At 45.4% G+C, this 26694-nt stretch overlaps 1 protein-coding gene across 2 annotated transcripts in view; it reads right to left on the bottom strand.

Moving 5' to 3' along the window:
• Positions 1-26694, bottom strand: part of LOC139758179 (alkaline phosphatase-like) — a 136778-nt gene that overhangs the window by 87182 nt on the left and 22902 nt on the right. For both annotated transcript variants that reach the window (XM_071679388.1, XM_071679389.1), the window contains exon 2: positions 14847-15086. In XM_071679388.1, coding sequence (XP_071535489.1) covers positions 14847-14949 — 103 coding nt within the window. In that variant the 5' untranslated portion in view covers positions 14950-15086. The remainder of the gene's footprint in view (positions 1-14846; positions 15087-26694) is intronic.

Here is a 26694-nt window from a genome sequence, read left to right as displayed (position 1 = left end):
TATTGGTAATACCACTGTTGATCTCTCGTGTACTGGTAATACTACTCTTGGACTCTAGTGTTCTGGTGATACTACTCTTGATTTCTAGTGTACTGGTAATACTGCTCTTGGTGTCTAGTGTACTGGTAATATTACTATTGGTCTCTAGTGTACTTGCAATACTAATCTTGGCTCTAGTGTACTGGTAATACTACTCTTGATCTCTAGTGTACTGATAATGCTACTCTTGGTCTCTAGTGTACTGATAATACTACTTTTGATCTCTCGTGTACCCCCAATACTACTTTTGATCTCTCGTGTACCTCCAATACTACTTTTGATCTCTCGTGTACCTCCAATACTACTTTTGATCTCTCGTGTACCTCCAATACTACTTTTGATCTCTCGTGTACCTCCAATACTACTTTTGATCTCTCGTGTACCTCCAATATTACTCTTTGTCTGCAGTGCACTGGTAATACTACTCTTAATCTATAGTTTATTGATAATACTAATCTTGTTCTGTAGTGTACTGGTGATTCTACTTTGGATATCTAGTGTACTGACAGTGCTACTCTTGGACTCTAGTGTACTGACAGTGTTACTCTTGGACTCTAGTGTAGTGACAGTGCTACTCTTGGACTTTAGTGTACTGGTAATATTGCTCTTGATCTTAATGTTCTGGTAATACTACTCTCAATCTCTAGTGTATCGGCAATACTACTCTCAATCTCTAGTGTATCGGCAATACTACTTTTGGTCTCTTATGCACTGGTAATACTAATCTTAGGCTCTAGTGTACTGGTAATACTACTATTGGTCTCTAGTTTACTTGTAATACTGAAATTAGTTTCTAGGGTACTGTCAATACTACTTTTGGTTTCTAGTGTACTGGTGATACTACTCTTGATCTCTTATATACTGGTGATACTACTTTTGGTCTCTAGTGTACTGGTAATACTTCTCTTAATCTCTAGTGTACTAGTGATACTACTATATCTCTAGTGTACTGGTGATACTACTATTGATCTCTAGTGTACTTATAATGCTACTCTTGGTCTCTAGTTTACTGGTAATACTACTCTTGATATCTAGTTTACTGGTAATACTACTCTTGATCTCTAGTGTACTGGTAATACTACTCTTAAACTGTAGTGCACTGGTAATACTACTTGTGATCTCTAGTGTACTGGTAATACCATTATTGATCTCTAGTTTTCTGGTAATACTACTCTTAGACTGTAATGCACTGGTAATAATACTCGTGATCTCTAGTGTCTTGGTAATAGTACTCTTGGTCTTTAGTGAACTGGTAATACTACTCTTAATCTCTAGTGAACTGGTAATACTACTCTTAATTTCTAGTGTACTGGTAATACCACTCTTGGTCTCTTATGTATTGGTAATACTACTCTTGGTCTCTGGTGATCTGGTAATAATACTCTTGATATCTTGTATACTCGTAATACTACTCTATATATCTAACGTATTGGTAATACTCCTCTTGATCTCTAGTGTACTGGTAATACTACTATTGGTGCGTTGTGTACTTGTAATACTACTCTTAATCTCTAGTGTACTGGTAATACTACTCTTGATTTCTAGTGTACTGGTAATACTACTCTTGATTTCTAGTGTACTGGTAATACTACTCTTGATTTCTAGTGTACTGGTAATACTACTCTTGATTTCTAGTGTACTGGTAATACTACTCTTTATCTCTAGTTTACTGGTGATACTAGTATTGGTCTCTAGTGTACTGGCAATCCTACTCTTGGTCTCTTTCGCTATGTTACTGACAACCTTTGTGTCTAGTTTACTGGTACTGGTAATCTTGGTCTTTACTGCAATAATACTGGTAGTCTTTTTTTTTGTGTAATCGTTCTAGTAATCTACGTCTCTAATGTTCTCGTTCTGGGACTCCTGGTCTCTATTGTACTGGTCCTAGTACTCTTAATCTCTAGTGAGCTGGTACTAACAGTCTCGGCTTTTTTAGTGTACTGGTACTGGTACTCTTGGTCTTCCATGTACTGTTACTGGAAATCTTGGTCTTTAGTGTATCGGTACTTGTACTTTTGATAAGTATTGCACCGGACCAAGAAATCTTGGTCTATATTGTACTGGTACTGGTACTCTTAGTCAGTAGTGTACTGGTGAAGGGATTCTTGGTCTTTAGTGTACTGGTACAGGAACTCATGGTCTGTAGTGTACTGCCATTGGCCCTCTTGGTTTCTAGTGTGATTGTACTGGTTCACTTGGCCTTCAGTGAACTGACACTGGTTCACTTGGTCTCTAGCGTACTGGTATTGGTAATCTTGGTCTCTAGTGTACAGGTATTGGTAATCTTGGTCTCTAGGGTCCAGGTATTTGGGTATTTGGTCTTTCATGCACTGGACTGGATTGGTACTGGTACACTTGATCTCTAGAGTACTGTTACTGGTACAAGTACTGGTCCACCTGTTTTCTAGTGTACTGGTATTGATACTCTCAGTATATAGTGTATTGTTATTGGTATTGGTTATATCGGTCTCTAGTACACTGGTATTAGTAATGGTATTAGTAACAGTTCTCCTGGTCTCTAATTTACTATATTGCAATTTTTGGTTTCTTAAGAACCACAAGAGTGATGGGACTGCCTGGCCTCAGTGGTATCTTTTTTGTTTACGTGTTCAACTGGAAATGTTTTCCTCAGCAGCAGTTCCATGATATTCTGGAACTAATGATGGTAGAGGGGAAAACTACTCTATAATATTACAATATAGAAAAGTAAACGATCGAGTACAGCATGAACAACTTAGCTGCTACAATAAGTAACCTGATGGAACAATTTACTTGCTGGAAGAACTGACCTTCTGAACAACAGTTCTGCTGGGACAACTGACCTGCTGGACAACAGTTCTACTGAAACAATAGTTCTGCCGGAACAAGTGACCTATTGGAACAATTGACATAATAGAATAATTGACCCGCTGGAACAGCAACTGCCCTGCTAAAACTACTGCTTTGGCGGGACAAATGACCTCCTGGAACAACTGATCTGCTGGAATCAATGACTTTCCAGGACAATCAACTTGCTGGAACAACTGACCTACTGGAATAATTGATCTGCTGAAACCAATGATCTGTAGGAACAATTTACCTGCTGGAACATCATCTGAACTGTTGGAACAACTAATTGGCTGGGATAGTGGACCTGGTAGAAGAAGAAGTGACCTGGAACAGCTAAGTTGCTGGAACAACTGACCTGCCAGAACAAATTACCTTCTGAAACAAATATAGTCTCCTGGAAACTGACCCACTGGATGAAATCACCTGCTGAAACGACTGCTCTACAGAGGTAAGTGACCTGCTGAAGGACCTAACCTCCAGCAGTGATTGGCCTGCTTGAATAACTGACCTGATAGAACAATTGACCTTCTGGAACAGCGACAAACTTACTGGGGAAACAGTTGACCTACTGGAAGAGTGGATGACCTTGTGGATAACTGACCTGCTGGAACACCACAACTGACCGGCGAGGACAACTGAAGTGCCTCAAACACATGACTTTGCCGGCACAATTGACCTGTTGAAAGAGCAGCACTGTTGGAACATCATATGTTCAGCTGGTACAACTAACCTATTGGAACAAGTCATGACCCGCTGGAACAGCTACTAACTTGCTGGAACAGCTACTAACTTGCTGGAACAGCTACTAACTTGCTGGAACAGCTACTAACTTGCTGGAACAGCTACCCTGCTTGAGCATCTCACCCGTTAGGAGAACTGACTTCTGCAACAAATGGCCAGCTGGAGCTGGCCATTTGAACACCAATGGACCTCTGGAACAACTGATTTCCTGGAACAACTGACCTCTGGAACAACTGACCTGCTGGAACAAATGACCTGCTAAGACAGCGACTACCCTGCTATAACAGCTGACTTCCAGAAACAACATATTTTCGTGAACATTCAACTCCTTAACACAACCAAAATTTCTGGAACAACTGACCTGTTGGAACAGTTGACCTGCTGGGAGAGGAACTGAAATCCTGGAACAACTGTCCTGCTGAATGATTGACCTGCTAGAACAAAGGACTTGTTTGAAGAACTGAACTGCTGGAAGAACAGACCTGCTTGAAGAACTGAACTGCTGGAAGAACAGACCTGCTTGAAGAACTGAACTGCTGGAAGAACAGACCTGCTTGAAGAACTGAACAGCTGGAAGAACTGAACTGCTGGAAGAACAGACCTGCTTGAAGAACTGAACTGCTGGAAGAACAGACCTGCTTGAAGAACTGAACAGCTGGAAGAACAGACCTGCTAGAAGAACAGACCTGCTGGAAGAACTGAACTGCTGGAAGAACAGACCTGCTAGAAGAACAGACCTGCTGGAGGAACTGAAGTGCTGGAAGAACAGACCTGCTAGAAGAACAGACCTGCTGGATGAAGTGAACTACTGGAAGAACAGACCTACTGGAATAAAAGATCTACAGAACTGAATGATCTGCTGGAACAACTGACCTTTAGCAGCTTTCCTGCTGGAGTAGTAACTGTCCTGCTGGAAAAGCTAAACTGCTGTAACATCTGCTGGACAGCTTACCTGCTGGAACAAATGACATGCTGGAACATTTGTTCTCCTAGAATAGCAACAATTTTACTGTAGAAATTTACCTTCTGGAACAACTAATTTGCTCGAGTAAAGATTGTCTTTTTATAACAACCAACCTACTGGACCGACTGGAATAACTGACTTACTGGACCGACTGGAATAACTGACTTACTGGACCGACTGGAATAACTGACTTACTGGACCGATTGGAATAACTGATCTACTGAAATGACTGGAATAACTGACTTACTGGACCGACTGGAATAACTGACCTACTGCACTGACTGGAATAACTGACTTACTGGACCGACTGGAATAACTGACTTACTGGACCGACTGGAATAACTGACCTACTGCACTGACTGGAATAACTGACTTACTGGACCGAGTGGAATAACTGACCTACTGCACTGACTGGAATAACTGACTTACTGGACCGACTGGAATAACTGACCTACTGCACTGACTGGAATAACTGACTTACTGGACCGACTGGAATAACTGACCTACTGGACCGACTGGAATAACTGACCTACTGCACTGACTGGAATAACTGACTTACTGGACCGACTGGAATAACTGACCTACTGCACTGACTGGAATAACTGACTTACTGGACCGACTGGAATAACCGACCTACTGGACCGACTGGAATAACTGATTTCCTGGACCGACTGGAATAACTGACTTACTGGACCGACTGGAATAACTGACCTACTGCACTGACTGGAATAACTGACTTACTGGACCGACTGGAATAACTGACCTACTGGACCGACTGGAATAACTGACTTACTGGACCGACTGGAATAACTGACTTACTGGACCGACTGGAATAACTGACCTACTGCACTGACTGGAATAACTGACTTACTGGACCGACTGGAATAACTGACTTACTGGACCGACTGGAATAACTGACTTACTGGACCCGACTGGAATAACTGACTTACTGGACCGACTGGAATAACTGACTTACTGGACTGACTGGAATAACTGACTTACTGGACCCGACTGGAATAACTGACTTACTGGACCGACTGGAATAACTGACTTACTGGACCGACTGGAATAACTGACTTACTGGACCGACTGGAATAACTGACTTACTGGACCGACTGGAATAACTGACTTACTGGACCGACTGGAATAACTGACTTACTGGACCGACTGGAATAACTGACTTACTGGACCGACTGGAATAACTGACTTACTGGACCGACTGGAATAACTGACTTACTGGACCCGACTGGAATAACTGACTTACTGGACCGACTGGAATAACTGACTTACTGGACTGACTGGAATAACTGACTTACTGGACCAACTGGAATAACTGACTTACTGGACCAACTGGAATAACTGACCTACTGCACTGACTGGAATAACTGACTTACTGGACCGACTGGAATAACTGACTTACTGGACCGACTGGAATAACTGACTTACTGGACCGACTGGAATAACTGACTTACTGGACTGACTGGAATAACTGACTTACTGGACCCGACTGGAATAACTGACTTACTGGACCGACTGAATAACTGACTTACTGGATCGATTGGAATAACTGACTTCGTGGAACAAATGATTTGCAAGGACAACTGATGTGCTGAAACAGTAGAACTAATAGAACGCCTGACCTACTGGAACAACTGACCCACGGGGACAACTAAACTGTTGGAACAAGTGACCAGATAAGACAACTGACCTGGTGAAACCACTTACCCAATAAGATGAATGACCTGTGGAACAACTAACCTGTTGGAACAACTGATATGGTGAGACAAGTGACCTTCTGGAACAAATTATTGGCTGGAACAGATGATCCCTGCAGAAGCAACTGACCTCTTCAAACAAATGACTAGCTAGAACAGATGATCTGGAACAAATTACGTGCTGGGATCACACACCTGCTGGAACAACCGGTCTCTCAGGGGAAATGAAAAGCTGAAAAAAACTGGCCAGCTGGAAGAACTGATCTATTGGAACAACTAACTTGCCGAAATAACTGGTCTGTTTTGAAGAACAAGTGACCTTCCATAATAGACAGTTTACTAGAACAGCTGACCTGCTGGAACAACAGACAGTTGACCTGTTGGAACAACTGGCTGGCTTGAACAACTGACTTGTTCGTTGGTATCTGTGACCCTCTTGTCTGAAGTGACCGTAGGTGAGCCACCTGTCTATGGTGACCAAATGTGACCCACCTGACTGTGATGACCAGAGGTGATCCCACCTGACTGGGTGACCATAGGTGACCCACCTGACTGTGGTGACCATAGGTGGCCCACCTGACTGTGGTGACCACAGGGACCCACCTGACGCTGGTGGCCATACGTGACCCGACCTGACAGTGATGACCATGGTGAAACACCTGACTATGGTGACCATAGTGAACCATCTGGCTGTGGTGACAATAGTGACCCACCACACTGTGATGACCATGGTGACCCACCTGAGTGTGATGACCATAGTGACCCATCTAACTGTGATGACCATAGCTGACCCACCTAACTGTGATGAAAATAGGTGATCCACCTGACTGTAGTGACCATAGGTGACCCACCTGACTGTGGTGACCATAGTGACCCACCTGATTGTGATGACCATAGGTGACCCACCTGACTGTGTTGACCATTTTGACCCACCTGACTATGGTGACCATAGTGAACCACCTGACTGTGGTGACCATAGGTGACCCACCTGAGTGTGATGACCATAGTGACCCAACTGACTGTGGTGACAATAGTGACCCACCTGAATGTGGTGACCATATGTGACCCACCTGACTGTGGTGATCATAGTGACCCACCTGACTTTGATGACCATAGTGACCCACCTGACTGATGACAATAGTGACACACCTGACTGTAGTGACCATAGGTGACCCACCTGACTATGATGACCATAGGTAACCCACCTGACTGTGATGACCATAGGTGACCCACCTTACTCTGGTGAGCATCAGTGACCCACCTGACTGTGGTGACCATAGGTGACCCACCTGACTGTGATGACTATAGGTGACCAACCTGTGATGACCATAGTGACCCACCTGACTGTGATGACCATAGTGAGCAAACCTAACTGTGGTGACCATAGGTGACCCACCTGCCTGTGGTTAACCATAGTGACCAACATGAGTGTAGTGACCATAGGTGACCCACCTGACTGTGATGACCATAGTGACCCACCTGACTGTGGTGACCGTAGTGACTCACCTGACTGTGGTGACCATAGGTGACCAACCTGACTGTGAGGACCATAGTGACCCACCTGACTGTGATGACCATAGTGACTCATCTGACTGTGGTGACCATAGTGAACCACCTGACTGTGGTGACCAAAGTGACCCACCTGACTGTGATGACCATAGGTGACCAACTTGACTGTAGTGACCATAGGTGACTCACCTGATTGTGATGACCATAGTGACCCACCCAACTGTGGTGACCATAGTGACCCACCTGACTGTGTTGACCATAGTGACCCACCTGAGAGTGGTGACCATAGGTAACCAACCTGACTGTGGTGATCATAGTGACCCACCTGACTGTGGTGACCATAGTGACCCACCCGACTGTGATGACCATAGTGACCCACCTGACTGTGATGACCATATTGACCCACCTGACTGTGGTGACCATAGGAGACAAACCTGACTGTGATGACCATAGGTGACCCACCTGACTGTGGTGACCATAGGTGACCCACCTGACTGTGTTGACCATGGGTGACCCACCTGACTGTGGTGACCATAGTTGACCCACTGACTGTGTGTGACCATAGGTGACTCACCTGAATGTGGTGACCATAGTGACCCACATGACTGTGGTGACCATAGGTGACCCACCTGACTGTGATGACCATAGGTGATCAAACTGACTCTGGTGACCATAGTGACCCACCTGACTGTGATGACCAAAGTGACCCACCTGACTGTGGTGACTATAGGTGACGCACCTGACTGTGGTGACCATAGTGACCCACCTGACTGTGGTGACCATAGTGACCCACCTGACTGTGGTGATAATAGTGACCCACCTGACTGTGATGACCATAGGTGACCCACCTGACTGTGGTGAACATGGTGACTCTCCTGACTGTGATGACCATAGTGACCCACCTGACTTTGGTGACCATAGTGACCCACGTGACTCTGGTGACCATAGGTGACCCACCTGAGTGTGATGACCATAGTGACCCATCTGACTGTGGTGACCATAGTGACCCACCTGACTGTGGTGACCATGGGTGACCCACCTGACTGTGGTGACCATAGTGACCCAACTGACAGTGATGACCATAGGTGAGCTACCTGAGCGTGGTGACCATAGTGACCCACCTGACTGTGATGACTATAGGTGACCAACCTGACTGTTGTGACCATAGTGACCCAACTGACTGTGTTGACCATAGTGACCCACCTGACTGTGGTGACCATAGTGACCCACCTGACTGTGATGACCATAGTGACCCACCTGACTGTGATGACCAAAGTGACCCACCTGACTGTGGTTACTATAGGTGACGCACCTGACTGTGGTGACCATAGTGACCCAGTTCGCTGTAATGACCAGAGGTGACCCACCTGTCTGTGGTGGTGACCATAATGACCCTACGTGACTGTGGTGACCATAGTGACCCACCTGACTGTGGTGACTATGGGTGACATACCTGACTGTGGTGACCGTAGTGACCCACGTGACTGTGGTGACCATGGGTGACCCACCTGACTGTGATGACTATTGGTGACCCACCTGACTGTGGTGACCATAGGTGAACCACCTGACTGCGGTAACCATAATGACCCACCTAACTTTGATGACCATAGTGACCCACCTGACTGTGGTGACCATAGTGACCCACCTGACTTCGGTGACCATACTGACCCACCTGACTGTAATGACCATAGGTGACCCACCTTACTGTGGTGACCCTAGGTGACCCACCTGACTGTGATGACCATAGTGACCCACCTGACTGTGTTGACGATTGTGACCCACGTGACTGTGGTGACCATAGGTGACCCACCTGACTGTGGTCGACCATAGTGACCCACCTGACTGTGGTGACCAAAGTGACCCACCTGACTGTGATGACCATAGTGACCCACCTGACTGTGATGACCATAGTGACTTACCTGACTGTGGTGACCATAGCTGACCCACCTGACTTTGATGACCATAGGTGACCCACCTGACTCCTATGACCATAGTGACCCACCTGATTGTGATGACCATAGTGACCCACCTGGCTTTGATGACCATAGGTCAACCACCTGATAGTGGTGACCATAGTGACCCACCTGACTGTGATGACCATAGTTGACGAACCTGACTGTGGTGACCATAATGACCCTGACTGTGGTGACCATAGGATACCCACCTGACTGGTGACCATAGTGACCCACCTGACATTGATGACTATAGTGACCCACCTGACTGTGATGACCATAGTGACCCACCTGACTGTGTTGACTATAGGTGACCCAACCTGACTCTGATGGCCATAATGAACCACCTAACTGTGATGATCGGAGGTGACTCACCTGTCTTTGGTGACCATAGTGACCCACCTGACTGTGGTGACCATAGTGACCCACCTGATTGTGGTGACAATGGGTGACCACCTGACTCTGGTGACCATAATGACCCAACTGACTGTGTTGATCAGAGGTGACCCAACTGACTGGTGACCATAGGGGACCAACCTGACTGTGTTGACCATAGTGACCCACCTGACTTCGGTGACCATACTGACCCACCTGACTGTAATGACCATAGGTGACCCACCTTACTGTGGTGACCATAGGTAACCCCCCTGACTGTGATGACCATAGTGACCCACCTGACTGTGTTGACCATTGTGACCCACGTGACTGTGGTGACCATAGGTGACCCACCTGACTGTGGTCGACCATAGTGACCCACCTGACTGTGGTGACCAAAGTGACCCACCTGACTGTGATGACCATAGTGACCCACCTGACTGTGATGACCATAGTGACTTACCTGACTGTGGTGACCATAGTTGACCCACCTGACTGTGATGACCATAGGTGACCCACCTGACTCCTGTGACCATAGTGACCCACCTGATTATGATGACCATAGTGACCCACCTGGCTTTGATGACCATAGGTGACCCACCTGATCGTGGTGACCATAGTGACCCACCTGACTGTGATGACCATGGTTGACCAACCTGACTGTGGTGACCATAGTGACCCTGACTGTGGTCACCATAGAATACCCACCTGACTGGTGACCATAGTGACCCACCTGACTGTGATGACTATAGTGACCCACCTGACTGTGATGACCATAGTGACCCACCTGACTCTGTTGTCTATAGGTGACCCAACCTGACTCTGATGGCCATAATGACCCACCTGACTGTGATGACCAGAGGTGACTCACCTGTCTTTGGTGACCATAGTGACCCACCTGACTGTGGTGACCATAGTGACCCACCTGACTGTGGTGACCATAGTGACCCACCTGACTGTAGTGACCATAGCTGACCCACGTGACCGTGATGACCATACGTGACCCACCTGAGAGTGGTGACCATAGGTGACCCACCTGACTGTGGTGACCATAGTGACCCACCTGACTGTGATTACCATAGTGACCCACCTGACTGTGATAACCATAAGTGACCCACCTGACTCTGGTGACCATAGTGACCCACCTGACCGTGGTGACCATAGTGACACACCTGACTGTGAAACCATATGTGACCCACCTGACTGTGGTGACTATAATGACCCACCTGACTGTGGTGACCATAGTGACCCACCTGACTGTGGTGACCATAATGACCCACCTGACTGTGTTGACCAGAGGTGACCCAACTGACTGTGACCATAGGTGACCAACCTGACTGTGGTGACCATATTGACCCACCTGACTGTGGTAACCATAGGTGACCCTACCTGTCTGTGTTCACCAGAGGTGACCCACCTGACTGTGGTGACCATAGTGACCCACCTGACTGGTGACCATTGGTGACCCACCTGACTGTGGTGACCATAGGTGACCCACCTGACTGTTGTGTCCATAATGACCCACCTGTCTGCGTTGACCAGAGGTGACCCACTTGGCTGTGATGACCATAGGTATCCCACCTGACTCTGGTGACCATAGCTGACCCACCTGACTGTGGTGACTATGGTGACCTACCTGACTGTGGTGACCGTAGGTGATCCACCTGACTGTGTGTGGCCATAGGTGACCCACCTGACTGTGGTGACCATAGGTGACCCACCTATCTGTAGTGACCATAATGACCCACCTGTCTGTGTTGACCAGAGGTAACCAACCTGACTGTGGTGACCATAGTGTTCCAGCTGACTGTGGTGACCATAGGTGACCCACCTGACTGTGGTGACCATGGGTGACCCATCTGACTGTGGTGACCATAAAGACCCACCTGTCTGTTTTGACCAGAGGTGACACACCAGACTGTGGTGACCATAGGTAACCCACCTGACTCTGGTGACCATAGGTGACCCACCTGACTGTGGTGACTATAGTGACCCACCTGTCTGGGTTGACCAGAGGTGACCCACCTGTCTGTGGTGACCCATCTGACTGTGGTGACCATAGTGACCCACCTGACTGTGGTGACCATAGTGACCCACCTGATTGTGGTGACATTGGGTGACCACCTGACTCTGGTGACCATAGGTGTCCCACATGACTGTAGTGACCATAGTGACCCACCTGACTGTCGTGACCATAGTGACCCACCTGAGTGTGGTGACCATAGTGACCCACCTGACTTCGGTGACCATACTGACCCACCTGACTGTAATGACCATAGGTGAACCACCTTACTGTGGTGACCATAGGTGACCCCCTGACTGTGATGACCATAGTGACACACCTGACTGTGTTGACCATTGTGACCCACGTGACTGTGGTGACCATAGGTGACCCACCTGACTGTGGTCGACCATAGTGACCCACCTGACTGTGGTGACCAAAGTGACCCACCTGACTGTGATGACCATAGTGACCCACCTGACTGTGATGACCATAGTGACTTACCTGACTGTATTGACCATAGCTGACCCACCTGACTGTGATGACCATAGGTGACCCACCTGACTCCTATGACCATAGTGATCCACCTGATTGTGATGACCGTAGTGACCCACCTGGCTTTGATGACCATAGGTGACCCACCTGATCGTGGTGACCATAGTGACCCACCTGACTGTGATGACCATAGTTGACCAACCTGACTGTGGTGACCATAGTGACCCTGACTGTGGTGACCATAGGATACCCACCTGACTGGTGACCATAGTGACCCACCTGACTGTGATGACTATAGTGACTCACCTGACTGTGATGACCATAGTGACCCACCTGACTGTTGACTATAGGTGACCCAACCTGACTCCGATGGCCATAATGACCCACCTGACTGTGATGACCAGAGGTGACTCACCTGTCTTTGGTGACCATAGTGACCCACCTGACTGTGGTGATCATAGTGACCCAACTGATTGTGGTGACAATGGGTGACCACCTGACTGTGGTGACCATAGTTGTCCCACCTGACTGTGGTGACCATAGTGACCCACCTGACTGTGGTGACCATAGTGACCCACCTGACTGTGGTGACCATAGTGACCCACCTGACTGTAGTGACCATAGCTGACCCACGTGACCGTGATGACCATAGGTGACCCACCTGAGAGTAGTGACCATAGGTGACCCACCTGACTGTGGTGACCATAGTGACCCACCTGACTGTGATGACCATAGTGACCCACCAGACTGTGATAACCATAAGTGACCCACCTGACTCTGGTAACCATAGTGACCCACCTGACCGTGGTGACCATAGTGACACACCTGACTGTGATGCCCATAGTGACCCACCTGACTGTGGTAACTATAGGTGACCTACTTGACTGTGATGACCATAGTGACCCACCTGACTGTGATGACCATAGGTGACCCACCTGTCTGTGGAGATCATAGTGACCCATCTGACTGTGGTGACATAGTGACCCACCTGACTGTGGTAACCATGGGTGATACACCTGACTGTGGTGACCATAGGTGACCCACCTTACTGTGGTGACCATAGTGACCCACCTGACTGTGATGACCATAGGTGACCCACTTGACTGTGGCGACCATAGTGACCCACCTGACTGTGGTGACCATAGGTGACCTACTGACTGTGGTGACCATAGGTGACCCACCTGACTATGTTGACCAGAGGTGATCCAACTGACTGTGGTGACCATAGTTGACCCACCTGACTGTAGTGACCATAGTGACCCACCTGATTGTGGTGACCATAGGTGACTCACTGACTCGGATGACCATATGTGACCCACCTGACTATGGTGATTATAATGACCCACCTGACTGTGGTGACCATAGTGACCCACCTGACTGTGGTGACCATAATGACCCACCTGACTGTGTTGACAATAGGTGACCCAACTGACTGTGGTGATCATAGGTGACCAACCTGACTGTGGTGACCATATTGACCCACCTGACTGTGGTAACCATAGGTGACCCACTTGTCTGTGTTCACCAGAGGTGACCCACCTGACTGTGGTGACCATAGTGACCCACCTGACTGGTGACCATTGGTGACCCACCTGACTGTGGTGACCATAGGTGACCCACCTGACTGTGGTGACCATAGTGACCCACCTGACTGGTGACCATTGGTGACCCAACTGACTGTGGTGACCATAGGTGATCCACCTGACTGTGGTGTCCATAATGACCCACCTGTCTGCGTTGACCAGAGGTGACCCACTTGGCTGTGATGACCATAGGTGACCCACCTGACTCTGGTAACCATAGCTGACCCACCTGACTGTGGTGACTATGGTGACCCACCTGACTGTGGTGACCATAGTGACCCACCTGTCTGAGTTGACCAGAGGTGACCCACCTGGCTGTGGTAACCATAGCTGACCCACCTGACTGTGGTGACCATAGGTGACCCACCTGAGTGTGGTGACCATAGTGACCCACCTGTCTGAGTTGACCAGAGGTGACCCACCTGGCTGTGGTGACTATAGTGACCCACCTGACTGGTGACCATAGGTAACCCACCTGACTCTGATGACCATAGGTGACCCACCTGAGTGTGGTGTCCATAGTGACGCACCTGTCTGGGTTGACCAGAGGTGACCCACCTGGCTGTGGTGACTATAGTGACCCACCTGTCTGTGGGTCACTAATACCTGTCTGTATTAACCCACTTTACTGTGTTGACCCACCTGTCTCCCGTGGGTTGGGTGAAGGGTACACAACTGCAGAAGCGGACGCCACGAGACTCGCTACCATCACCAGGTGATGGACCCAACAACCATACACCATCATCCTCCTTCCAGCGGTCACCTCCTTCCAGCGGACGCCTCCTTCCAACGGCCGAGTCCAGCGGCCGAGTCCAGCAGACAAGAACTCTCGCTACTCGATCACGCTCATGCAGACAAGCTGATCACCTGCCCCTTGCAACCCTGGAAATATATAAAGCATTATTCTTTTACTATTTTCTTTATTATACTTGATCGCCTTCTCCCGCGTTAGCGAGGTAGCGCAAGGAAACAGACTAAAGAGTGGCTCAACCCGTCCACATACACGTATATATACATAAAGGCACATATACATACCTACACATTTCAACGTATAAATGTATATATATATATATATATATATATATATATATATATATATATATATATATATATATATATATATATATATATATATACAGACATATACATGTATACACATGTACACATTCATACTTGCTGCAATCATCGATTCCCGTCGCCACCCCGCCACACGTGAGATAACATATCCCCCCCCCCCCCCCCGGGAGGTACCGCTAGGAAAAGACAACAAAGGCAACATTCGTTCACACTCAGTCTTCAGCTGTCATGTGTAATGCACCTAAACCACTACTAATTTTCCACATCCATGCCCTAAAAAACTTTTCCTGGTTTACCCCAGATGCTTCACATGCCCTGGGTTAATCCATTGACAGCATGTCCAGCCTGGTATACCATATAGTTCCAGTTCACTCTATTCCTTGCACGTCTTTCACTTTCCTGTATGTTTAGGCTCCGATCGCTCAAAATCGTTTTCACTCCATCCTTCCACCTCCAATTTGGTCTCCCGCTTCTCCTCGTTCCCTCCACCTCTGACACAAATATCCTCTTTGTCAATCTTTCCTCACTCATTCTCTCCATGTGACCAAACCATTTCAAAACACCCTCTTCTGCTCTCTCAACCACACTCTTTCTATTACCACACATCTCTCTTACCCTAACATTACTTACTCGATCAAACCACCTCACACCACACATTGTCCTCAAACATCTCATTTCCAGCACATCCACCCTCCTCCACACAACTCTATCCATAGCCCACGCCTCGCAACCACATAACATTGTTGGAACCACTATTCCTTCAAACATACCCATTTTTGCTTTCCGAGATGACGTTCTCGCCTTCCACACATTTTTCAACGCTCCCAGAACTTTCGCCCCCTCCCCCAACCTGTAACTCACTTCCTCTTCCATGGTCCCATCCGCTGCCAAATCCAATACCAGATATCTAAAACACTTCACTTCCTCCAGTGTTTCTCCATTCAAACTTACCTCCCAGTTGACTTGTTCTTCAACCATATTGTACCTAATAACCTTGCTCTTATTCACATTTACTCAGCTTTCTTCTTTCACACACTTTACCAAACTCAGTCACCAGCTTCTGCAGTTTCTCGACCGAATCAGCAACTAGCGCTGTATCATCAGCGAACAACAACTGACTTACTTTCCCAGCCCTGTCATCCACAACAGATAGTATACTTGCCCTTCTCTACAAAACTCGTGCATTCACCTCCCCAACAACCCCATTCATGAACAAATTAAACAATCATGAAGACATAACACACCAATGCCGCAAATCGACATTCACTGAGAACCAATCACTTTTCTCTCTTTCTACTCGTACACACTGGGGTGTCTAAATGTGTGTGGATATAACCAAGATGAGAAAAAAGGAGAGAGAGGTAGTATGATTGAGGAAAGGAACCTGGATGTTTTGGCTCTGAGTGAAACGAAGCTCAAAGTTAAAGGGGAAGAGTACTTTTGGAATGTCTTGGGTGTAAAGTCAGGGGTTGCTGACAGGACAAAAGCAAGGGAAGGAGTAGCACTACTCCTGAAACAGGAGTGATATTAGTATGTGACATAGCGTAAGAAAGTAAACTTTAGATTGATATGGGTAAAACTGAAAATGAATTGAGAGAGATGGATGATGAGGGGGCCTATTCACCTGGGCATGAGAAGAAAGATCATGAGAGGCAAGTGTTTTGGGAACAGCTGAATGAGTGTGTTAGTAGTTTTGATGCACGAGACCGGAATCTAGTGATGTGTGATATGAATGCAAAGGTGAGTAATGTGGCAATTGAGGGAATAATTGGTGTACATGGGGCGTTCAGTGTTGTAAATGGAGATAGTGAAGAGTTTGTAGATTTGTGTGCTGAAAAAGGACAGGTGATTGGGAATACCTGGTTTAAAAAGAGAGATATACATAAGCATATGTATGTAAGTCGGAGAGATGGCCACAGAGCTTTATTGCATTACGTGTTAATTCATAGGCTTGCGGAAGAGAGACTTTTGGATGTTAATGTGCTGAGAGGTGTAACTGGAGGGATGTCTGATCATTATCTTGTGGAGGCTAAGGTGAAGATTTGTAGGGGTTTTCAGATAAAAAGAATGTTGATGTGAAGAACGTAGTGAAAGTAAGTGAGCTTGGGAAGGAGACTTGCGTGAGGAAGTTCCACGATAGACTCAATGCAGAATGGAAAAAGGTGAGAACAAAGGACGTAAGGGGATTGGGGGAGGAATGGGATGTATTTAGGGAAGCAGTGATGGCTTGCGGAAAAGAAACTTGTGGCATGAGAAGCGTGGGAGGTTGACAGATTAGAAAGGTTAGTGAGTGGTGGGATGAAGAAGTAAGATTATTAGTGAAAGAGAGGAGAGAGGCATTTGGACGAGTTTTGCAGGGAAATAGTGCAAATGAGTGGGAGATGTAAAAGAAAGAGGCAGGAGGTCAAGAGAAAGGTGCAAGAGGTGAAAAAAAGGGCAAATGAGAGTTGGCGTGAGAGAGTATCATTAAATTTCAAGGAGAATAAAAGGATATTTTAGAAGAAGGTAAATAAGGGCGTAAGACAAGAGAACAAATGGGAACATCGGTGAAGCTGTATGATCATATCACCATCCTACTGTATGATCACATCACCGACCTGCTGTATGATCATATCGTCACCCTGCTGTATGATCATATCACCAGCCTGCTGTATGATCATATAATCACCCTGCTGTATGAAAATATCATCACCCTGCATTATGATCAAATCACCATCCTGCTGTATGATCATAACATCATCCTGCTGTATGATCATATCATCACCCTGCTGTATGATCATATCACCACCCTGCAGTATTATCATATAATCACCCTGTTGTATGATCACAGCACCAACCTGCTGTATGATCATATCATCTCCATGCTGTCTGATCATATCACCACCCTGTTGTATTATGATATCACCACCCTGCTGTATGATCATATCACCATCCTGGTGTATGATCATATCACCATCCTGCTGTATGGTCACATCACCACCCTGCTGTATGATCATATCATCACCCTGCAGTATGATCATATCATCATCCTGCTGTATGATAATATCATCACCCTGCTGTATGATCATATCACCACTCTGCTGTATGATCATATCACCACCCTGCTGTATGATCATATCATCACTGCTGTATGATCATATCACCGCACTGCAGTATGATCATATCATCACCCTACTGTATGTTCATATCACCATCCTGCTGTATGATCACATCATCACACTGCTGTATGATCATATCACCACCCTGCAGTATGATCATATCACCACCCTGCTGTATGTTCATATCATCACCCTGCTGTATCATCATATCACCACTTTGCTGTATGATCATATCACCACCTTGCTGTATGATCACATCACCACCCTGATGTATGATCATAGCATCACCCTGCTGTCTGTTCATATCACCACCATGCTATTTGATCATATCACCACCCTGCTTTATGATCATATTACCACCCTGCTTTGTGATCATATCATCACCCTGCTGTATGATCATATCACCATCCTGCTGTATGATCATATCATCACCTTGCTGTATGATCACATCACCACCATGTTGTATAATCATATCATCACGTTGCTGTATGATCATATCATCACCCTGCTGTATGATCATGTCACAACCCTGCTCTATGATCATTTCATCGCCTGAGTATGATCATATCATCACCCTGCTGTATGAACACATCACCCTCCTGTTGTATGATTATATTATCACCCTGCTGTATGATCATATCATCAGCCAGCTGCATGATCACATCACCACCCTGCTGTATCATTATATCACCACCCTGCTGTATGATCAAGTCATCACCCTGCTGTTTGATCATATCACCACCCTTCTCTATGGTCACATCACACCCTGCTATATTGTCACAACACCGCCCTGCTGTATGATCATATCACCACCCTGCTGTATGATCATATCACCACCCTGCTGTTTGATCATATCATCACTCTACTGTATGATCATATCACCACCCTGCTGTATGATCATATCATCACCCTGCAGTATACTAACATCAGCAACCTGCTGTATTATCATATCACCACCCTGCAGTATGATCATATCACCACCCTTCAGTAAGATAAAATCACCACCCACTGTATGATCAGATCACCATCCTGCTGTATGATCATATCACCATCCTGCTGTATGATAATATCATCACCCTGCTCTATTATCATATCACCACCCTGTTCTATGATCATATCATCACCTTGCTGTGTGATCATATCACCCTGCTGTATGATCATATCATCACCCTGCTCTATGATCATATCATCACCTTGCTGTATGATCATATCAACAAAATGCTGTATGGTCAAATAACCAACCTGCTGTATGATCATATCATCACCCTGCTGTATGATCACATCAACACCCTGCCGTATGATCATATCATCACTCTGCTGTATGGTCATATCACCACTCTGCTGTATGATCATATCACCAACCTGCTGTAAAATCATATTATCACCCTGCTATATGGTCACATCACCAACCTCCTGTATGAACATATCATCACCCTGGTGCATGATCATATCACGACCCTGCTGTATGATCATATTATCACTCTGCTGAATGATCATATCACCACCCTGCTGTATGATCATATCATCACCCTGCCGTATGATCATATGACCACCCTGCTGTATCATCATATCACCACCCTCCTGTATGATCATATCACCATCCTGCTGTATGATCATATCATCACCCTGCTGTATGATCATATTATCACCCTGCTGTATGATCATATCATCACCCTGCTGTATGATCACTTCCCCATCCTGCTGTATGGTTATATCATCACCCTGCTGTATGATCATATCATCATCCTGGTGTATGTTCATATCACCATCCTTCTGTATGCTCACATCACCACCCTACTGTATGGTCACATCATCACCCTGCTGTATGATCATATCAACCTGCTGTATGATCTTATCATCACCCTGCTGTATGATCATATCATAACCCTACTGTATGATGATATCATCCCTCTTCTGTATGATAATATCACCACCCTGCTATATGATCATATCACCACCCTGCTATATGATCATATCATCACCCTACTGTATGATTAAATCACCACCCTGCTGTACGATCATATCACCACCCTGCTGTATGATCACATCACCACCCTGTTGTATGATCATATAACCATCCTGCAGTATGATCATATCATCACCCTGCTGTATTATCATATCACCCTCCTGCTGTATGATCACATCACCACCCAACTGTATGATTGTATCACCTCCCTGCTGTATGATAATACCACCATCCTGCTGTATGATCATATCATCAACCTGCTGTATGATCATATTATCACCCTGCAGTATGATCATATCATCGCCCTGCTGTATGATCACTTCACCATTATGCTGTATGATCATGTCATCACCCTGCTGTATGATCTTATCATCACCCTGCTGTATGATCATATCATCACCCTGCTGTATGATCATATCACCACCCTGCTGTATGATCATATCATCACCATGCTGTATGATCATATCATCACTCTGCTACATGATCATGTCACCAACCTGCTATATGATCATATCACCATCCTAGTGTATGATCATATCACCCTCCAGCTGTATGTTCACATCACCACCATGCTATATGGTCAAATCACCACCCTGCTGTATGATCATACCACCCTGCTGTATGATCATATCATCACCCTTCTGTATGATCATATCATCATAATACGGTATGATAATATCATCACCCTCCGGTATGATCATATCACCACCCTGCTCTATGATCATATCACCACCCTGCAGTATGATCATATCATCACCCTGCTGTATCATCACATCACCATCCTGCTGTATGATCATATCACCACCCTGCAGTGTGATCATGTCATCACACTGCTGTATGATCATATCACCATCCTGCTGTATGATCGTATCACCACCCTGCTGTATGTTCATATCATCACTCTGCTGTATGATCATATAACCACCCTGCTGTATGATCATATCATTACCCTACTGTATGATCATATCACCACCCTGCTGTATGATCATGTCATCACCATGCTGTACGATCATATCACCACCCTTCTGTATGATCATATTACCACCCTGTTGTATGATCTTATCACCATCCTGGTGTATGATCATATCTCCATCCTGCTTTATGGTCACATCACCACCCTGCTGTATGGTCACATCACCACACTGCTGTATGATCATACCACCTTGCTCTATGATCATATCACCACCCTGCTGTATGATCATATCACCACCCTGCTGTATGATCATATCATCACCCTGCTGTATGACCAAATCACCTCCCTTATGTATGATCATATGACCAACCTGCTGTACGATCACATCACCACCCTGCTGTATGATCATATTACCACCCTGCAGCATGATCATATCATCACCCTGCTGCACGATCATATCACCATCCTGCTGTATGATCACATCACCACCCTGCTGTATGATAATATCACCATCCTGCTATATGATCATATCACGATCCTGCTGTATGATTACATCACCACCCTGATGTATGATTATAGCTTCACCCTGCTGTATGATCATATCACCACCCTGCTTTTTGATCATGTCACCATCCTGCTATATGATCACATCACCACCCAGTTGTACGATCATATCATCACCCTGCTGTATGATCATATCACCATTCTGCTGTATGATCATATCATCACCCTGCTGTATGATTATAACATCACCCTGCTGTATGATCATATCACCACCCTGCTGTATCATCATATCATCACCCTCCTGTTTGATCATATAATCACCCTGCTGTATGATCATATCATCACCCTGCTGTGTGATCATATCACCATTCTGCTGTATGATCATATCATCACCCTGCTGTGTGATCATATCACCATTCTGCTGTATGATCATATCATCACCCTACTGTATGATTATAACATCGCCCTGCTGTATGATCATATCACCACCCTGCTGTATGATCATATCATCACCCTGCTGTGTGATCATATCATGACGCTGCTATATGATCATTTCATCACCCTGCTGTATGATTATATCACCACCCTGCTGTATGATCATGTCGTCACCCTGCAGTATGATCATATCATCACCCTGCTGTATGAACACATCATCCTGCTGTTGTATGATCATATCACCAACCTGCTCTATGATCATATCATCACCTTCCTGTTTGATTATATAATCACCCTGCTGTATGATCATGTCATCACCCTGCTGTGTGATCATATCATGACGCTGCTGTATGATCATATCATCACCCTGCTGTATGATTATATCACCACCCTGCTGTATGATCATTTCATCACCCTGCAGTATGATCATATCATCACCCTGTTGTATGAACACATCATCCTGCTGATGTATGATCATATCACCAACCTGCTCTATTATCATATCATCACCTTCCTGTTTGATTATATAATCACCCTGCTGTATGATCATATCATCACCCTGCTGTGTGATCATATCATGACGCTGCTGTATGATCATATCATCACCCTGCTGTATGATTATATCACCACCCTGCTGTATGATCATGTCATCACCCTGCAGTATGATCATATCATCACCCTGCTGTATGATCATATCATCATCCTGCGCTATGATCACATCACCATCCTGCTTTTTGATCATATCACCACCCAGCTGTATGATCATGTCATCACCCTGCTGTATGATCATATCATCACCCTGTTGTAAGATCATATCACCGTCCTGCTGTATGGTCACATCACCATCGTGCTGTATGATCATATCACCATTCTGCTGTATGGTCACATCACCACCCTTCTGTATGATCATATCACCATCCTACAGTCTGAAAATATCATCACCCTGCTCTATGATGATATCATCACCCTGCTGTATGATCATATGATCACTATGCTGTATGATCATATCACCACCCAGCTGTATGATCATGTCATCACCTTGTTGTAAGATCATATCACCGTCCTGCTGTATGGTCACATCACCACCCTGTTGTATGATCATATCATCATCCTGCTGTATGGGCACATCACCACCATGCTGTATGATCATATCACCATCCTGCTGTATGATCATATCATCACCCTGCTGTATGATCATATCATCACCCTGCTGTATGATCATATGATCACTATGCCGTATGATCATATCACCACCCTGCTGTATGATCATATCATCACCCTGCTGTATGACCATATCATCACCATGTGTTATGATCATATCACCACCCTGGAGTATGAACATATCATCATTCTGCAGTATGATCATATCACCACCCTGCTGTATGATCACATCACCACCTTGCTGTATGATCACATCACCATCATGATGTGTATGATCATATCACCATTCTGCTCTATGATCATATCATCACTCTGCTGTATGATGATATCACCACCCTGCTATATGATCATATCATCATCCTGCTGTATGATCTTATCACCATCCTGCTGTATGATCATATCACCACCCTGCTGTATGTGGTCACATCACGACCCTGGTGTATGGTCACATCACCACCCTGCTGTATGAACATATCACCTTCCTGCTGTATGATAATATCATCACCCTGCTCTATGATCATATAATCACCCTTCTGTATGTTCATATCATCACCCTACTGTGTGATCATATCATCATCCTGCTGTATCATCATATCATCACCCTGCTGTATGATCGTATTATCACCTTGCTGTATGATCATATCATCACACTGCTGTATGATCATATCACCACCGCGCTCTATGATCACATCCCCACCCTGCTGTATGGTCACAACACCACATTGTTGTATGATCATATCACCATCCTGCTGTATGGTCATATCATCACCCTGCTCTATGATCATATCATCACTCTACTGTATGATCATATCACCACCCTGCTGTATGTTCATATCACCACCCTGCAGTATGATCATATCATCACACTGCAGTAATATCAAATCACCACCCTGCTGTATGATCAGATCACCATCCTGCTGTATGATCATATCCCCATCCTGCTGTATGATCATATCATCAACCTGCTGTATGATCATATCACCACCCTGCTCTATGATCATATCATCACCTTGCTGTGTGATCATATCATCACCTTGCTGTATGATCATATCATCACCCTGCTCTATGATCATATTATCACCTTGCAGTATGATCATATCACCACCATGGTGTATGGTCAAATCACCAACCTGCTGTTTGATCATATCACCACCCTGCTGTATGATCATATCATCACTCTGCTGTACGATAATATCACCACCCTACTGTATGATCATATCATCATCCTGCTGTATGATTATATAATCACCCTGCTATATGGTCACATCACCAACATCCTGTATGAATATATCATCACCCTGATGCATGATCATATCACCACCCTGCTGTATGATCATATCATCACACTGCTGAATGCTCATATCACCACCCTGCTGTATGATGATATCATCATCCTGCTGTATGATCATATCATCATCCTGCTGTATGATCATATCACCACTATGCTGTATAATCATATCACCATCTGCTGTATGATGATATCACCACCATGCTGTATGATCACATCGTCATCCATTTGTATGATCATATCACCACCATGCTGTATCATCATATCATCACCCTGCTGTGTGATCATATCACCATCCTGCCGTATGATCATATCATCACCCTGCTGTATGATTATATTATCATCCTGCTGTATGATCATATCATCACCCTGCTGTATGATCACTTCACCATCCCGCTGTATGATCATATCATCACCCTGCTGTATGATCATATCACCATCCTGGTGTATGATCATATCACCATCCTTCTGTATGGTCACATCACCACCCTGCTGTATGGACACATCACCACGATGCTGTATGATCATATCATACTGCTGTATGATCTTATCATCACCCTGCTGTATGATCATATCATCATCCTGCTGTATGATGATATCATCTCCCTTCTGTATGATAATATCACCACCCTGCTATATGATCATATCACCACCCTGCTATATGATCATATCATCACCCTGCTGTTTGATCAAATCACCACCCTGCTGTACGATCATATCACCACCCTGCTGTATGATCACATCACCACCCTGCTGTATGATCATATCACCACCCTGCAGTTTGATCATACCATCACCCTTCTGTATGATCATATCACCATCCTGCTGTATGATCACATCACCACCCTGCTGTGTGGTCGTATCACCTCCCTACTGTATGATATATCACCACCCTGCTTTATGACCATATCATCATCCTGCTGTATGATCATATCATCACCCTGCTATATGGCCACATCACCAACATCCTGTATGAATATATCATCAGCCTGATGAATGATCATATCACCATCCTGCTGTATGATCATATCATCACCCTGCTGTTTGATCATATCATCACTCTGCTGAATGTTCATATCACCACCCTGCTGTATGATCATATCATCACCCTGCTGTATGATCATATCATCATCCAGCTGTATGATAATATCATCTCCCTTCTGTATGATAATATCACCACCCTGCTATATGATCATATCACCTTCCTGCTATATGATCATATCATCACCCTGCTGTATGATCATATCATCATCCTGCTGCATGATCATATCATCACACTGCTGTATGATCATATCACCACTATGCTGTATCATCATATCACCATCCTGCTGTATGATAATATCACCACCCTGCTGTATGATCACATCATCATCCATTTGTATGATCATATCACCACCATGCTGTATCATCATATCACCACCCTGCTTTATGATCATATCACTATCCTGCCGTATGATCACATCATCACCCTGCTGTATGATTATATCATCTTCCTGCTGTAAGATCATATCATCACCCTGCTGTATGATCACTTCACCATCCTCCTGTATGATCATATCATCACCCTGCTGTATGATCATATCACCATCCTGGTGTATGATCATATCACCATCCTTCTGTATGGTCACATCACCACCCTGCTGTATGGTCGCATCACCACGATGCTGTATGATCATATCATACTGCTGTATGATCTTTCCATCACCCTGCTGTTTGATCATATCATCATCCTGCTGTATGATAATATCATCCCCCTTCTGTATGATAATATCACCAACCTGCTATATGATCATATCACCACCATGCTATATGATCATATCATCACCGTGCTGTATGATCAAATCACCACCCTGCTGTACGATCATATCATCACCCTGCTGTATGATCACATCACCACCCTGCTGTATGTTCATATCACCACCCTGTAGTATGATCATATCATCACCCTTCTGTATGATCATATCACCATTCTGTATGATCACATCACCACCCTGCTGCGTGATCATATCACCTCCCTACTGAATGATCATATCACCATCCTGCTGTGT

Source organism: Panulirus ornatus, chromosome 29, assembly GCF_036320965.1.
Source record: "Panulirus ornatus isolate Po-2019 chromosome 29, ASM3632096v1, whole genome shotgun sequence".
In the NCBI taxonomy this organism is placed as follows: Eukaryota; Metazoa; Arthropoda; class Malacostraca; order Decapoda; family Palinuridae; genus Panulirus; species Panulirus ornatus.
Note: the sequence above shows the minus strand (reverse complement) of the source record. Positions and strands in the feature narration are given on the sequence as shown.